Raw genomic sequence first — 16,771 nt, 5'->3', positions numbered from 1 at the left:
CAACATTTGTTTCTGCTCTATTCCTCATTGAGCTTTCTGATTTGATTAATGGACAGAACAGTCAGAGTAAGGAAGCATGAGCAAAAAAAAAAAAAAGTTTCTGCAAACACGTTGCATATATTCTTGGATTCAGTGTGCCTCTCGATGACTTCAATTATTGTTAACATATTTTGAATTACTGTGTTAACAACTTAAAATTTGATATTTTTTGTTTCTTTGTTCATCTGTCTTTTTCTTCTTCTTCTTTTGTCATGTCCTCCAGTAAGTTTTTTATTATGTGGCCTTTTCTGCACATCCAACTTTTATGTGTCGTTTAAAGTATAGTAAACAACATAAGTGCTGAGTGGGACATTTTATAGTTGAACAATAGCAAATATTCCTGTAAATTTTAAACACTACACAGAAATTTTAAACGTATAACGAAACAAAAGCAGAAGATGGTTTTCTGTGTGAAATGCTGCATCATTCTTGATGGGTTTTTTTCTTTTTTCATTTTTGCATAATGATTTGTCATTTGGCTTCCTCTGACATTTTCTGTGAAACTGTTTAGAAATGCAGTTCCTCTGAACCCATCACCCTAAAATGAGGTCAGATCACTGAACAAGTGAAGACCAAGTAAGTAACTTCAGATACCTCAGTCCACCTCACGAAACACATAGTAGCATGCAAATTCACTGTTATAACACTTATTATTTCTTTAACAGCAGTCCAACAACTACATAACTTAAAGTCACCTTCAAAAACAACAGTCATTTTAACATTCATTAATTGAACTCCATAGTTTCAAGTAAAGAGTCCATTTTAGTTTTCTATGTATATACAGAGAATATATCTACTTTATTTGTTTGCACATAAAGGGGAGGGATTTCTAACAGTTTTTCTGCTTCATATAGTAGATTTCATACATTTGGTGTCCCAGGAAGCTATAAATAGGATGTTATAGGATGCAAATAAAGCACATTGTTACTGAAATTTTAGCTCATGGAATGAAGTTAAGTGCTTGTGCTTTCTTTCGTAAGTTATTATTCTTGTTTTTTAATTAAAGTTTTCCAACAGTTCCACACATTCACACTAAGTGCTATCCTGTTGACTGTAGCTCTGTGTCATCCTCATCTCTGCACAGTTTAAATTCATAATGATTCATTTTGTCCAATTTGTCATCGTTCATGTATTCCCAGTGATGCAAGCTAGTAATGACGGGTCCCATTGCAAGATTTTTTTATGAGCCCTATTCATTGTGAGATGTGTGCACAGTCATGCAAGAACACATACAGACACGAATTCTTTTTTATAATGGTGGTTTATGAGGAAAATGCTCTTTGGGCCGCTGAGCAAACTTGACAGCAAGGATGAGCGATGCCACCATATCCAGTTCTTATTATGCATCCAAGGTCCACAGTAACAGATCAGGTTAATGGGTTGAATATGGATGACCTTCCAAACTAAAGGTATAAAATCTGCTGCACTGCTGATCTAGACATTGTCATTCCTTAAGCCACACCACTAGGATGGCTCAAAATATAACAAAGAAAACACAATCATTTTGTAAATTTCAGTTAAGCATGTTAGTCAGTAAGCTGTTGTTAATGCTCCCTATATGCTAGCAGCCCGCCCCTCCAACAGGACCCCCCAACCCTCCTGAGAGAAACAAAATATGTTTATTTATGTTATTTGTTTTATTTAGAAAGTAGAAACATGAACAAAATAACTTTAATCAAATTTACTTAAAGATCCCCTCCAGACATGTTTTAAGATGTTTAATACTTTACTTTGAATAATAATTTGTTTATAATATTTGTATATAATAGAAGGAAGAAACTTTCCACTTTCAGCAGACAAATGTGCAAACTCTGCACATACATCATTCAGTACAGTGAAGCTCAAATATCCAAGTGAAGGAACGATAAGCAAAACATTTTTGAGTGGAGGGGGACATATTAATATAATTTACTAGAGAAGAGCTGTGTTTTGGTGTTTGACAGTAGGACATTCTTACACACAACTAACATCATGTAAAGAACAATAATGGAAGCTTAAGAGATGATGAACTCATGTGGATTTTTGTTAAAGCCCTTTATTTTTTGCCACATAGTAGATAACAGGACATCAGGCTGACTGACTCCATCTTGTGGTCACATAATAGAGCACTTGCAGAGAATGATACACATCTTAGCATATTGTCTCTAAAGGCAAATTTGTTTTGTTTTAACTAAAACATTTATTTAACAGATATTAAACAGTTTTGTCTTTGTAATTAAAAAGCACATTGAAGCAAGATAACATATGAAATATGTCTGCAGAAAATGATTTGTTTTGCAGATGGAAATGTTCTTAATATGGCAATCTCCAAATTTACTGATCTTCTTCTTTCATTGATAATTGATTCAGAAACAAAAAACTAGATAATTAATAGAGAAGTATCCTGTGCCATCAACATAATAAACACTCATGAGTACTAAAATATAAATTTACATTAAAAATTGAATATGTTTTGCGATGAGATTTGTTCTTGGGTTGATGATTTATGAGAAACGAGGACTGGAGGGTTCAGGTTAGCTGTCACTTTCACATCCTTCAACTGTTTGAAAAGAGCAAAGCCTCTAGTTTGATGGCAGTGTTGTTCAGCGCAGATGGCAGATTCTGTTATACAATACCAGCCACACTTTCTCATTCAAATGAATGGGAAGGTGAAAACGGTGCTGTGGCGTTGTCAGCCGTACCAGTATACCACCAAGAAACTACTGGTCCTAGAGAGAGAGAGAGAGAGAGAGAGAGAGATACAACTATTAACAAAAAATACTGTAATTTACATGAGAAGAAACTAATGCGCCCACTAGTAACCGGCTACTGCACAATGACCAAATTAAGATGTTGAAAACTAAGATAGATTAAGATTAATGTCAAGATATAACTTTTGGAGGATTCACAGTATTGTAATTACAAGACAGAAATTGAATAAATAAAAATCAATCAAATTCAGTCTTACCAGGAAGCCACATCCTTTGGGATACCATGCACATCCTTTCTTCTTTGTCTTCGTTGGTTTTACTTCTCTTGCAGTTTGCTGAGGAGTCCATCTCTTCACCTTTAACGAAATTAACATTAACACATATAACATTGTTACAAGAAAATGCCTTATTTTCCCATCTACTGTTTCACTGAACATATGTAATCTTCTACTTAATAGATAGATAGAAATGGCTGCAAATCAAAAAAAAAAATTCTCTGTGTCAACATGTTGGACAGACCTAAACAGACAGACCTAAATCAAGTATCTTACAACACAAGAAAACCTCCTTGCAGTTGGTGACCAGCAGTGGTCCTTCTTACCAGATCAATAGACTGTTGTTGTTGATCATCTTTCACCAGAGCGGCTGCATCTGTAGAAGTGAAGGCTGTGATGAGCAGGAAAGCCTGCAGACACAACAGAACCAGCAGCACACCTCTGTCCATGGCTGATGGACTGAAGGCCAAAGGAAGCCCACGTTTATAACGCTCACTGGAACTGATAAGACAAAGATGAAGCAACAACAGGATGTAATCTATCACTATCACCAAGATGCAAGTCATCAGCAGCTACACACTTGCAGTTGAGATATAATGGTAACAAGGAAGTGACATTATTGGGGTTTTATAAAAGCAAAAAGTCAATTTTAATGTTTAATTTCAAACAAAACTACACAGTAAAGAAATTTACCTTTAGTTGAGAGAGGAAAAATTCTCCATACTTGTATCCAGAGGTGGGCTCAGGTGGTTCTGGGTCACCCATCAGAGCTCAGGCCCACCCAATGACACGTCCTCTAAAACACATATATGGTCAGAAGCAGAGTGACTGAATATCAAACAATTAGATATTTTTTTCAATGTTTTCTAGATTCTAAATTCTAAATGTATATATTTATGGGTCTTGTTTTGGGTCTTGTTTACCACTTGATGATCATTCTGTTTATGTATGGCAGCAGCTACATTTTGTAATACTGCCAGCAGCTCAGCTGTCCATGAGAACTTTCATATTTAGAGCAATGGTTTGACATTTTGGGAAATAGGTCTATCCACCTTCTTGCTGAGTCACACACAAACACACACACACACACACACACACACACACACACACACACACACACACACACACACACACTGACTATGTTTTGCAATATTTATATTGCAAAACAATTCAATTGAACAAAACATTGTTACTAAGGGAGGGGAAAGTTTTACTTCTACTTACTGAAAGGTTTGCTGACCAATGCCTACATTGGATTATTTCGTAACATGTGGCAAAACTACAAGAGAAAGAACTGCAAGAATTTTTAAAACATGGTTTGACCTGGTATTTCCAAATCTGACCCCAACCTAAATTCTTATTTCAGGGAACCTTTTAGTGATACAAAGCACTGGATTTTGGCAACTGCACAGCGGCGGATCTTCAGGGGAACAAGGGTTAGAGGAAATGTTTTCGAGTAACTTCAGTTCATCACACAATGTAAATTGAAACAGGTGCAGATGTTTCATTGCAGTGTTAAACAAAAGGGTTTATGTCATGTTTGAATCATTAACATTAAGGCAGTGTGGAGCTTGACAGTTCTTTCATAGGGATTTAGTTTAAGGTGGACTTTAGTCTTAAAAACTGCAGTGCCAGAGGATCATTTATACCATGATTACATATTGAAACTGTAAGTATATTTAAAACTGTTCTTCCTCTAACACCCTTCTGTTAATGTGAGTACATGAGTGTCCACACAAACAGGCTGAATCCTCAACTGTCATGATACAAATATTGCTTCTTTATAGGGCTGCAACTAACAATAATTTCCATTGTCGATTAATCTGACAATTACTTCCTTGATTAATTCATTAATCGTCTTTCTATAAAATGAAAGTAAATAGTAATCAAAATGCCCATAATTTCTCACTGTTAAAAGTGATGTCTTCAAATTTCTTAGTTTGTACAACCAAGAGTCCAGAACCCCCAAATATTCACTTTACTATCATGTATGATAAAGGAAAGCATCACATCTTCACATGTGAGAAGCTGAAACCAGCTAATTTCTGGCATTTTCGCTTAAAGAGGACTAAAATGATTATTCAATTATCAAAATGGTTACCAATTAATTTTCTGTTGAATTCATCAACTAATGGTTTCTGCTCCTACAATATAAAACACATATTTTAACTAACACCTCCTTTCTCATCTTGACTGTTGTAGGTCAGTGTAGCTGGATTGGCCTTCTGACACATGACCCCATTCCTGCCACAGTTTCTGCTGGACCTCATGGTATTTTTTTATTTCTGTCTATAAAAATTCAAGTACAATAACACACTCAGTAAAACTGTTATTGACTATCTTCTGTTGCCATTGACCTGCAGTGGTAGCATGTATTTTTTGTCGGGACCTCCACCCTTGTATGGGTGAGATTGTGGTTTTGTTTAAATAGTGAAAAAGTCAACACATCCTGTTTTGTGCTCCAACTCAGCACTTATGCAGCACTTACGTCTGGCAACACTTCAAATGAAATTGTGGGCAGTTTTTAAATGTATATTTAAATGTAAATAACAGACATAAAAAAGAAGAGATATAAAAATTAGAAAATGATACACAGCACAGCCAACCCAGCATGTCATTCCCAACCCCTCCTACACCTACAGTGTTGTGTTTTGCACTTCAGGGCCACCGTGCAAACTGTTTAGAAATGCAGTTCCTCTGAACCCATCACCCTAAAATGAGGTCAGATTACTGAACAAGTGAAGACCAAGTAAGTAACTTCAGATACCTCAGTCCACCTCACGAAACACATAGTAGCATGCAAATTCACTGTTACAACACCTATTATTTCTTTAACAGCAGTCCAACAACTACATAACTTAAAGTCATCTTCAAACACAACAGTCATTTTAACATTCATTAATTGAACTCCATAGTTTCAAGTAAAGAGTCCATTTTAGTTTTCTATATATATACAGAGAATATATCTACTTTATTTGTTTGCACATAAAGGGGAGGGATTTCTAACAGTTTTTCTACTTCATATAGTAGATTTCATACATTTGGTGTCCCAGGAAGCTATAAATAGGATGTTATAGGATGCAAATAAAGCACATTGTTACTGAAATTTTAGCTCATGGAATGGAGTTAAGTGCTTGTGCTTTCTTTCGTAAGTTATTATGCTTGTTTTTTAACTAAAGTTTTCCAACAGTTCCACACATTCACACTAAGTGCTGCCCTGTTGACTGTAGCTCTGTGTCATCCTCATCTCTGCACAGTTTAAATTCATAATGATTCATTTTGTTATCGTTCATGTATTCCCAGTGATGCAAGCTAGTAATGACGGGTCCCATTGCAAGATTTTTTTATGAGCCCTATTCATTGCGCAGAGTCATGCAAGAACACATACAGACATGCAACCACAATATTAGAGACCGCTCTCTTTAAAATGAACCACTATGAAAACTCAATACCGTGAATAAGCCACTATAAGGCTACATGCTATACCAGCAGCGACCCAAGTCACACAACAGATAACAGGCTGGCACGGCAGCCAATCAGAGCGCATACACCCTCCAAAAACTAATGTATAGCCTACTCACCTAATGTTATTCAAATGGCATCCAACAAACCTTGTGCTGTTCAAAATCCTTAACGATGTCCATCTCTCTGGCTCTGGTGTCCCCTAACTGACAGGATAGCTAGTGTTTCTACTAGTGACTGTAAAGGCCTTATTAATTTAATTGTAAGATGTGTTCACCTCTCTTAAAGTTAGTTTGAGTGTGGGGGTAAAATATATTTGCACAGTTCAGCTCATTTTTTATGAAGGATTTGACACCATAACTGTCAGTAGAAAAAGTGTCTGAAACCACTGACTACTACTACTGTGATACTTTAGAATCAAATGTTGCAGGAGCTGTTCACAGACTGCATGGCCAGTGTAATAACATTTACTGTCCAGAATGGAGTATCAGTCAGATACTGTATATTTAATACACAGTTTGTCAACGTATTTTATTCACGTTACATTAAGACAACATCACTTAAGGCAAGGCAAGTTTATTTATATGGCACATTTCAGCAACAAGACAATTCAAAGTGCTTTACATAAAACATTAAAAGCATTGAGATTAAAACAAACACATTATAAAAGGACATTTAAATACAATTTAAAAAAAACAGTAATTAGAGAGCTAAGAGAAGAGAAAACAATAATAAGCTACAATAGAATAAGACGGGTATAACATACAAGAATAAAAGTTAAAGTGCAGTATTGTCAGGTGGGGAAGCAGGAGTGGACCCAAACGCAGAGGCCAGAATGCAGATTAGATGAAAAAATCCTTTAATCGTGGATGGTCATGAACAGGCAAACAGAGCTGAACAGAACTAGACCAAACAAACAAAACGATCCAACAAGGACTGAACAGAAAACCAGAACTTAAAAAGAAACTGAACTAACGAGGAGATGAGGTGCAGGTGGGGAGATGGGTGGAGAACTCAGGAGAGGGGAATAAACATACAGGGAGCTGATTGGCTGAGGAAACTCAGGGAGCAGGGCAGGGCTGAGGAGGCTAACACAGGGCAGGTATGGGGAAAACAGAGCAGGGCCGGGCTAACGAGTCCAAATGCAGGGCAGGTGTGGAGGAGTACATGAACACACAAGGGAAACAGAGAACAGAACAGAAAACAAAAACCCAGAAAACAAACTCAACGCCACCTACACTAACCCATCCAAGACTAACCACGAACACAAACCCAAGTACACAACCCAACAAACTAATAATGCAGTCCTCTAAACCCACCATCCGAATCATAAACAAAACCATATGATCAGAAGGACTGACAACAGGAGTGCAAACCCGGAGACCCCAAAGAACACATAAAGTCCAGGCAGGGTGTGACACAGTATAAGAAATTAATAATTATTTGATTTAATAAAAGGCAGCAGCAAACAGAAAATTCCTCAATCTTGATCTAAAAGAACCGAGAGTTTCAGCAGACTTGCAGTTTTCTGGGAGTTTCTTCCAGATATGTGCAGCATAGAAACTGAACGCTGCTTCTCTATGTTTAGTTTTTACTCTGGGAACAGAAAGCAGACCTGTCCCAGACGACCTGAGAGGTCTGGATGTTTCATAACGTAGCAGCAGATAAGAAATGTATTTTGGTCCTAAACCATTCAGTGCTTTATAAACCCACAGCAATATTTTGAAATCAATTCTTTGACAGACAGGAAGCCAGTGTAAAGATCTGAGAACTGGAGCGATGTGATCAACTTTCTTGGTCTTAGTGAGGACTCAGCAGCGTTCTGAATCAACTGCAGCTGTCTGATCGACTTTTTTAGGGAGACCTGTAAAGACAGCGTTACAGTAGTCGAGTCTACTGAAGATAAATACATGGACAAGTTTTTCCAAATCCTGCTGAAACATAAGTCCTTTAATCCTTGATATATTCTTATGGTGATAGTAGGCTGACTTTGTAATTGTCTTAATGTGGCTGTTGAAATTAATCTCTTTAAATCTCTCCAGTCTGTAACGTAATCTCTTTAAATGCTTGCTTGTTTTAGAGGAAATGCTGAATCTTGTTACAGTATCCCACACTGATCATTCACAAGTTAAACAGATGGTAGCCTGGTTGAACCTGGTGGCCACTGACCATGTGACCACACAGTTTGAACACATACGTTCCTGCACTGTGTGAGTCCACAGCATGAATTTATTATGAGGCCTGGATACTTGACTCAAAGATGGCGTCTATTCAAGGGAATGAGAATTGCTCGCCTGGCAAATGAACTAAAAAACTTTCTAGCTTCCGGGTTTACTTCTAGGTTGTGTGACCCACTGACCCATCTGGCCCATCAGACTTTAAATTGGGATGACATCAGACATGGATTTTAAAATTTCTTTTCCAGGCTCTAGGAAAGTTTTACAAATACAAAACCTTCATAGACTTCTTTTTTATAATGGTGGTCTATGGGGAAAATGCTCTTTGGGCCGCAGGGGCCACTGAGCAAACTTGACAGCAAGGATGAGCGATGCCACCATATCCAGTTATTATTATGCATTCAAGGTCCACAGTAACAGATCAGGTTAATGGGTTGAATATGGATGACCTTCCAAACTAAAGGTATAAAATCTGCTGCACTGCTGATCTAGACATTGCCATTCCTTAAGCCACACCACTAGGATGGCTGAAAATATGACAAAGAAAACACAATCATTTTGTAAATTTCAGTTAAGCATGTTAGTCAGTAAGCTGTTGTTAATGCTTACTTAAAGATCCCCTCCAGACATGTTTTAAGATGTTTAATACTTTACTTTGAATAATAGTTTGTTTATAATATTTGTATATAATAGAAGGAAGAAACTTTCCACTTTCAGCAGACAAATGTGCAAACTCTGCACATACATCATTCAGTACAGTGAAGCTCAAATATCCAAGTGAAGGAACGATAAGCAAAACATTTTTGAGTGGAGGGGGACATATTAATATAATTTACTAGAGAAGAGCTGTGTTTTGGTGTTTGACAGTAGGACATTCTTACACACAACTAGCATCGTGTAAAGAACAACAATGGAAGCTTAAGAGATGATGAACTCATGTGGATTTTTGTTAAAGCCCTTTATTTTTTGTCACATAGTAGATAACAGAACATCAGGCTGACTGACTCCATCTTGTGGTCACATAACAGAGCACTTGCAGAGAATGATACACATCTTAGCATATTGTCTCTAAAGGCAAATTTGTTTTGTTTTAACTAAAACATTTATTTAACAGATATTAAACAGTTTTGTCTTTGTAATTAAAAAGCACATTGAAGCGAGATAACATATGCAACATGTCTGCAGAAAATGATTTGTTTTGCAGATGGAAATGTTCTTAATATGGCAATCTCCAAATTTACTGATCTTCTTCTTTCATTGATAATTGATTCAGAAACAAAAAACTAGATAATTAATAGAGAAGTATCCTGTGCCATCAACGTAATAAACACTCATGAGTACTAAAATATAAATTTACATTAAAAATTGAATATGTTTTGTCGATGAGATTTGTTCTTGGGTTGATGATTTATGAGAAACGAGGACTGGAGGGTTCAGGTTAGCTGTCATTTTCACATCCTTCAACTGTTTGAAAAGAGCAAAGCCTCTAGTTTGATGGCAGTGTTGTTCAGCACAGATGGCAGATTCTGTTATACAATACCAGCCACACTTTCTCATTCAAATGAATGGGAAGGTGAAAACGGTGCTGTGGCATTGTCAGCTGTACCAGTATACCACCAAGAAACTACTGGTCCTAGAGAGAGAGAGAGAGAGAGAGAGAGAGAGAGAGAGAGAGAGAGAGAGAGAGAGAGAGAGAGATATACAACTATTAACTAAAAATACTGTAAGTTACATTACTAGTAACCGGCTACTCCACAATGACCAAATTAAGATGTTGAAAACTTAGATAGATTAAGATTAATGTCAAGATATAACTTTTGGAGGATTCACAGTATTGTAATTACAAGACAGAAATTGAATAAATAAAAATCAATCAAATTCAGTCTTACCAGGAAGCCACATCCTCTGAATTTCTTTGCACATCCTCTCGTCTTTAGTACTACCTCTTCTGCAGGGTTCTTACGAAGGTGAAATCTCTTCACCTTTAACAAAAGAGCAATATTATAAGAAAATGCCTTATTTCCCCCATCTACTGTTTCACTGAACATTTGTAATCTTCTACTTAATAATAGATAGATAGAAATGGCTCCAAATAAAAAAAAAACAACCAACATTTTGTTTTTTATTTCTCTGTGTCAACATGTTGGACAGACCTAAACAGACAGACCTAAATCAAGGATGTTACAATACAAGAAAACCTCCTTGCATATAATTTACATGAGAAGGAACTTTTGCACCCACTAGTAACCGGCTACTGCACAATGACCAGATCAAGATGTTGAAAATTAAGATAAATTAAGATTAATGTCAAGATATAACTTTCGGAGGATTCACAGTATTGTAATTACAAGACAGAAATTGAATAAATAAAAATCAATCAAATTCAGTCTTACCAGGAAGCCACATGCTCCGGGCTTCTTTGCACATCCTCTCTTCTTTAGTACTACCTCTTCTGCAGGGTTCTTAGGAAGGTGAAATCTCTTCACCTTTAACAAAAGAGCATTATTATAAGAAAATGCCTAATTTCCTCCATCTACTGTTTCACTGAACATATGTAATCTTCTACATAATAGATAGATAGAAATGGCTGCAAATCAAAAAAAAAATTCTCTGTGTCAACATGTTGGACAGACCTAAACAGACAGACCTAAATCAAGGATCTTACAACACAAGAAAAGCTCCTTGCAGTCAGTGACCAGCAGTGGATCTTCTTACCAGCTCAGTAGACTGTTGTTGTTGATCATCTTTCACCAGAGCGGCTGCATCTGTAGAAGTGAAGGCTGTGATGAGCAGGAAAGCCTGCAGACACAACAGAACCAGCAGTACACCTCTGTCCATGCCTGACGGACTGAAGGCCAAAGGAAGCCCACGTTTATAACGCTCACTGGAACTGACAAGACAAAGATGAAGCAACAACAGGATGTAATCTTTCACTATCACCAAGATGCAAGTCATCAGCAGCTACACACTTACAGTTGAGATGTAATGGTAACAAGGAAGTGACATTATTGGGGTTTTATAAAAGCAAAAAGCCGATTTTAATGTTTAACATAAAAAAATCTACACAGCAAAGACATTAACCTTTAGTTGAGAGAGGAAAAATTTAAACCAGCTCATTTCTGGCATTTTCGCTTAAAGAGGACTAAAATGATTATTCAATTATCAAAATGGTTACCAATTAATTTTCTGTTGAATTCATCAACTAATGGTTTCTACTCCTACAATATAAAACACATATTTTAACTAACACCTCCTTTCTCATCTTGACTGTTGTAGGTCACTGTAGCTGGATTGGCCTTCTGACACATGACCCCATTCCTGCCACAGTTTCTGCTGGACCTCATGGTATTTTTTTATTTCTGTCTATAAAAATTCAAGTACAATAACACACTCAGTAAAACTGTCATTGACTATCTTCTGTTGCCATTGACCTGCAGTGGTAGCATGTATTTTTTGTCAGGACCTCCACCCTTGTATGGGCGAGATTGTGGTTTTGTTTAAATAGTGAAAAAGTCAACACATCCTGTTTTGTGCTCCAACTCAGCACTTATGCCGCACTTACGTCTGGCAACACTTCAAATGAAATTGTGGGCAGTTTTTAAATGTATATTTAAATGTAAATAACAGACATAAAAAAAGAAGAGATATAAAAATTAGAAAGTGAAACACCCCAGCATGTCATTCCCAACCCCTCCTACACCTACGGTGTTGTGTTTTGCACTTCAGGGCCACCGTGCAAACTGTTTAGAAATGCAGTTCCTCTGAACCCATCACCCTAAAATGAGGTCAGATCACTGAACAAGTGAAGACCAAGTAAGTAACTTCAGATACCTCAGTCCACCTCACAAAACACATAGTAGCATGCAAATTCACTGTTACAACACCTATTATTTCTTTAACAGCAGTCCAACAACTACATAACTTAAAGTCATCTTCAAACACAACAGTCATTTTAACATTCATTAATTGAACTCCATAGTTTCAAGTAAAGAGTCCATTTTAGTTTTCTATATATATACAGAGAATATATCTACTTTATTTGTTTGCGCATAAAGGGGAGGGATTTCTAACAGTTTTTCTACTTCATATAGTAGATTTCATACATTTGGTGTCCCAGGAAGCTATAAATAGGATGTTATAGGATGCAAATAAAGCACATTGTTACTGAAATTTTAGCTCATGGAATGAAGTTAAGTGTTTGTGCTTTCTTTCGTAAATTGTTATGCTTGTTTTTTAACTAAAGTTTTCCAACAGTTCCACACATTCACACTAAGTGCTATCCTGTTTACTGTAGCTCTGTGTCATCCTCATCTCTGCACAGTTTAAATTCATAATGATTCATTTTGTCATCGTTCATGTATTCCCAGTGATGCAAGCTAGTAATGACGGGTCCCATTGCAAGATTTTTTTATGAGCCCTATTCATTGCACACAGTCATGCAAAAACACATACAGACACACAACCACAATATTAGAGACCGCTCTCTTTAAAATGAACCACTATGAAAACTCAATACTGTGAACAAGCCACTATAAGGCTACATGTTACACCAGCAGCGACCCAAGTCATACAACAGATGACAGGCTGGCACGGCAGCCAATCAGAGCACATACACCCTCCAAAAACTAATGTATAGCCTACTCACCTAATGTTATTCAAATGGCATCCAACAAGCCTTGTGCTGTTCAAAATCCTTAACGATGTTCATCTCTCTGGCTCTGGTGTCCCCTAACTGACAGGATAGCTAGTGTTACTACTAGTGACTGTAAAGGCCTTATTAATTTAACCGTAATGAAATGTTCAATATATATTCTTCGGATTCTTTTTGTCTCTCTAACTTTGACATTAAATGGTTTTGCCAGTAAGATGTATTCACCTTTCTTAAAGTTAGTTTGAGTGTGGGGGGAAAAGGATTTGACACCATAACTGTCAGTAGAAAAAGTGTCTGAAACCACTAACTACTGCGACTACTTTGATACTTTAGAATCAAATGTTGCAGGAGCTGTTCACAGACTGCATGGATTTTAAAATCGCTTTTCTAGGTTCTAGGAAAGTTTTACAAACACAAAACCTTCATAGAATTATTTTTTATAATGGTGGTCTATGGGGAAAATGCTCTTTGGGCCGCAGGGGCCACTGAGCAAACTTGACAGCAAGGATGAGCGATGCCACCATATCCAGTTCTTATTATGCATCCAAGGTCCACAGTAACAGATCAGGTTAATGGGTTGAATATGGATGACCTTCCAAACTAAAGGTATAAAATCTGCTGCACTGCTGATCTAGACATTGTCATTCCTTAAGCCACACCACTAGGATGGCTGAAAATATGACAAAGAAAACACAATCATTTTGTAAATTTCAGTTAAGCATGTTAGTCAGTAAGCTGTTGTTAATGCTCCCTATATGCTGGCAGCCCGCTCGTCCAACAGGACCCCCCAACCATCCTGAGAGAAACAAAATATGTTTATTTATGTTATTTGTTTTATTTAGAAAGTAGAAACATGAACAAAATAATTTCAATCAAATTTACTTAAAGATCCCCTCCAGACATGTTTTAAGATGTTTAATACTTTACTTTGAATAATAATTTGTTTATAATATTTGTATATAATAGGAGGAAGAAACTTTCCACTTTCAGCAGACAAATGTGCAAACTCTGCACATACATCCTTCAGTACAGTGAAGCTCAAATATCCAAGTGAAGGAACGATAAGCAAAACATTTTTGAGTGGAGGGGGACATATTAATATAATTTACTAGAGAAGAGCTGTGTTTTGGTGTTTGACAGTAGGACATTCTTACACACAACTAACATCATGTAAAGAACAATAATGGAAGCTTAAGAGATGATGAACTCATGTGGATTTTTGTTAAAGCCCTTTATTTTTTGTCACATAGTAGATAACAGAACATCAAGCTGACTGACTCCATCTTGTGGTCACATAATAGAGCACTTGCAGAAAATGATACATATCTTAGCATATTGTCTCTAAAGGCAAATTTGTTTTGTTTTAACTAAAACATTTATTTAACAGATATTAAATAGTTTTGTCTTTGTAATTAAAAAGCAAATTGAAGCGAGATAGCATATGCAACATGTCTGCAGAAAATGATTTGTTTTGCAGATGGAAATGTTCTTAATATGGCAATCTCCAAATTTACTGATCTTCCTCCTTCATTGATAATTGATTCAGAAACAAAAAACTAGATGATTAATAGAGAAGTATCCTGTGCCATCAACGTAATAAACACTCATGAGTACTAAAATATAAATTTACATTAAAAATTGAATATGTTTTGTCGATGAGATTTGTTCTTGGGTTGATGATTTATGAGAAACGAGGACTGGAGGGTTCAGGTTAGCTGTCACTTTCACATCCTTCAACTGTTTGAAAAGAGCAAAGCCTCTAGTTTGATGGCAGTGTTGTTCAGCGCAGATGGCAGATTCTGTTATACAATACCAGCCACACTTTCTCATTCAAATGAATGGGAAGGTGAAAACGGTGCTGTGGCGTTGTCAGCTGTACCAGTATACCACCAAGAAACTACTGGTCCTAGAGAGAGAGAGAGAGAGAGAGAGAGAGAGAGAAAGAGAGAGAGAGAGAGAGAGAGAGAGAGAGAGAGAGAGAGAGAGATACAGCTATCAACTAAAAATACTGTAAGTTACATGAGAAGAAACTAATGCGCCCACTAGTAACCGGCTACTGCACAATGACCAAATTAAGATGTTGAAAATTAAGATAGATTAAGATTAATGTCAAGATATAACTTTTGGAGGATTCACAGTATTGTAATTACAAGACAGAAATTGAATAAATAAAAATCAATCAAATTCAGTCTTACCAGGCCGATAAATGATCCGATCAGTATTTCCTTGTCTTTTTCTTTTCCTGCAGTTTTCTTTTCTTCTTCTTTTGCTTCAGTTTGCTGAGAAGTCCCTCTCTTCACCTTTAACAAAATTAACATTAACACATATAACATTGTTACAAGAAAATGCCTTATTTCCCCATCTACTGTTTCACTGAACATATGTAATCTTCTACTTAATAATAGATAGATAGAAATGGCTGCAAATCAAAAAAAAACATTTTGCTTTTTATTTCTCTGTGTCAACATGATGGACAGACCTAAACAGACAGACCTAAATCAAGGATTTTTCCACACAAGAAAAGCTCCTTGCATATAATTTATATGAGAAGAAACCATTGCACCCACTAGTAAGCGGCTACTGCACAATGACCAGATTAAGATGTTGAAAATTAAGATAAATTAAGATTAATGTCAAGATATAACTTTTGGAGGATTCACAGTATTGCAATTACAAGACAGAAATTGAATAAATAAAAATCCATCAAATTCAGTTTTACCAGGCCGTAAAGTGATCCGGGCGGGAGATATTCTTTCTTCGTTGGTCTTACAGGTGGCTGAGGAATCCCTCTCTTCACCTTTAACAAAATTAACATTAACACATATAACATTGTTACAAGAAAATGCCTTATTTCCTGCATCTACTGTTTCACTGAAGATTTGTAATCTTCTACTTAATAGATAGATAGAAATGGCTGCAAATCAAAATTTCTCTGTGTCAACATGTTGGACAGACCTAAACAGACAGACCTAAATCAAGGATCTTACAACACAAGAAAAGCTCCTTGCAGTCGGTGACCAGCAGTGGATCTTCTTACCTGATCAATAGACTGTTGTTGTTGATCATCTTTCACCAGAGCGGCTGCATCTGTAGAAGTGAAGGCTGTGATGAGCAGGAAAGCCTGCAGACACAACAGAACCAGCAGCACACCTCTGTCCATGGCTGACGGACTGAAGGCCAAAGGAAGCCCACATTTATAACGCTCACTGGAACTGATAAGACAAAGATGAAGCAACAACAGGATGTAATCCATTACTATCACCAAGATGCAAGTCATCAGCAGCTACACACTTGCAGTTGAGATATAATGGTAACAAGGAAGTGACATTATTGGGGTTTTATAAAAGCAAAAAGTCAATTTTAATGTTTAATTTCAAACAAAACTACACAGTAAAGAAATTTACCTTTAGTTGAGAGAGGAAAAATTCTCCATACTTGTATCCAGACGTGGACCCAGGTGGTTCTGGGTCACCCATC

The 16,771-nt window shown here is 36.7% G+C and overlaps 1 protein-coding gene across 3 annotated transcripts in view; it reads right to left on the bottom strand.

Annotated features, from left to right (window-relative positions):
* Nucleotides 1–16,523, bottom strand: part of LOC137194414 (uncharacterized) — a 74,067-nt gene extending 57,544 nt beyond the window's left edge. The window contains exons 1-3 of one of the 3 annotated variants that reach the window (XM_067606293.1): nt 16,332–16,523; nt 11,037–11,129; nt 10,533–10,625 (exon numbers count right to left, since the gene is read on the bottom strand). In XM_067606293.1, the coding sequence (XP_067462394.1) occupies nt 10,533–10,625; nt 11,037–11,129; nt 16,332–16,454 (309 nt within the window). In that variant the 5' untranslated portion in view covers nt 16,455–16,523. Of the gene's footprint in view, nt 1–9,582; nt 10,277–10,532; nt 10,626–11,036; nt 11,130–14,936; nt 15,201–16,013; nt 16,092–16,331 lie in introns of those variants that run through there. The other 2 variants (XR_010930965.1, XR_010930964.1) reach the window with 2 other exon arrangements.
* Between the last annotated feature and the right edge of the window lie 248 nt (nt 16,524–16,771).

The sequence above is a fragment of the Thunnus thynnus genome, chromosome 12 (assembly GCF_963924715.1).
Source record: "Thunnus thynnus chromosome 12, fThuThy2.1, whole genome shotgun sequence".
Lineage (NCBI taxonomy): Eukaryota > Metazoa > Chordata > Actinopteri > Scombriformes > Scombridae > Thunnus > Thunnus thynnus.
The sequence above is the reverse complement of the archived record's forward strand: the minus strand, read 5'-3'. Positions and strand labels throughout refer to the sequence as shown.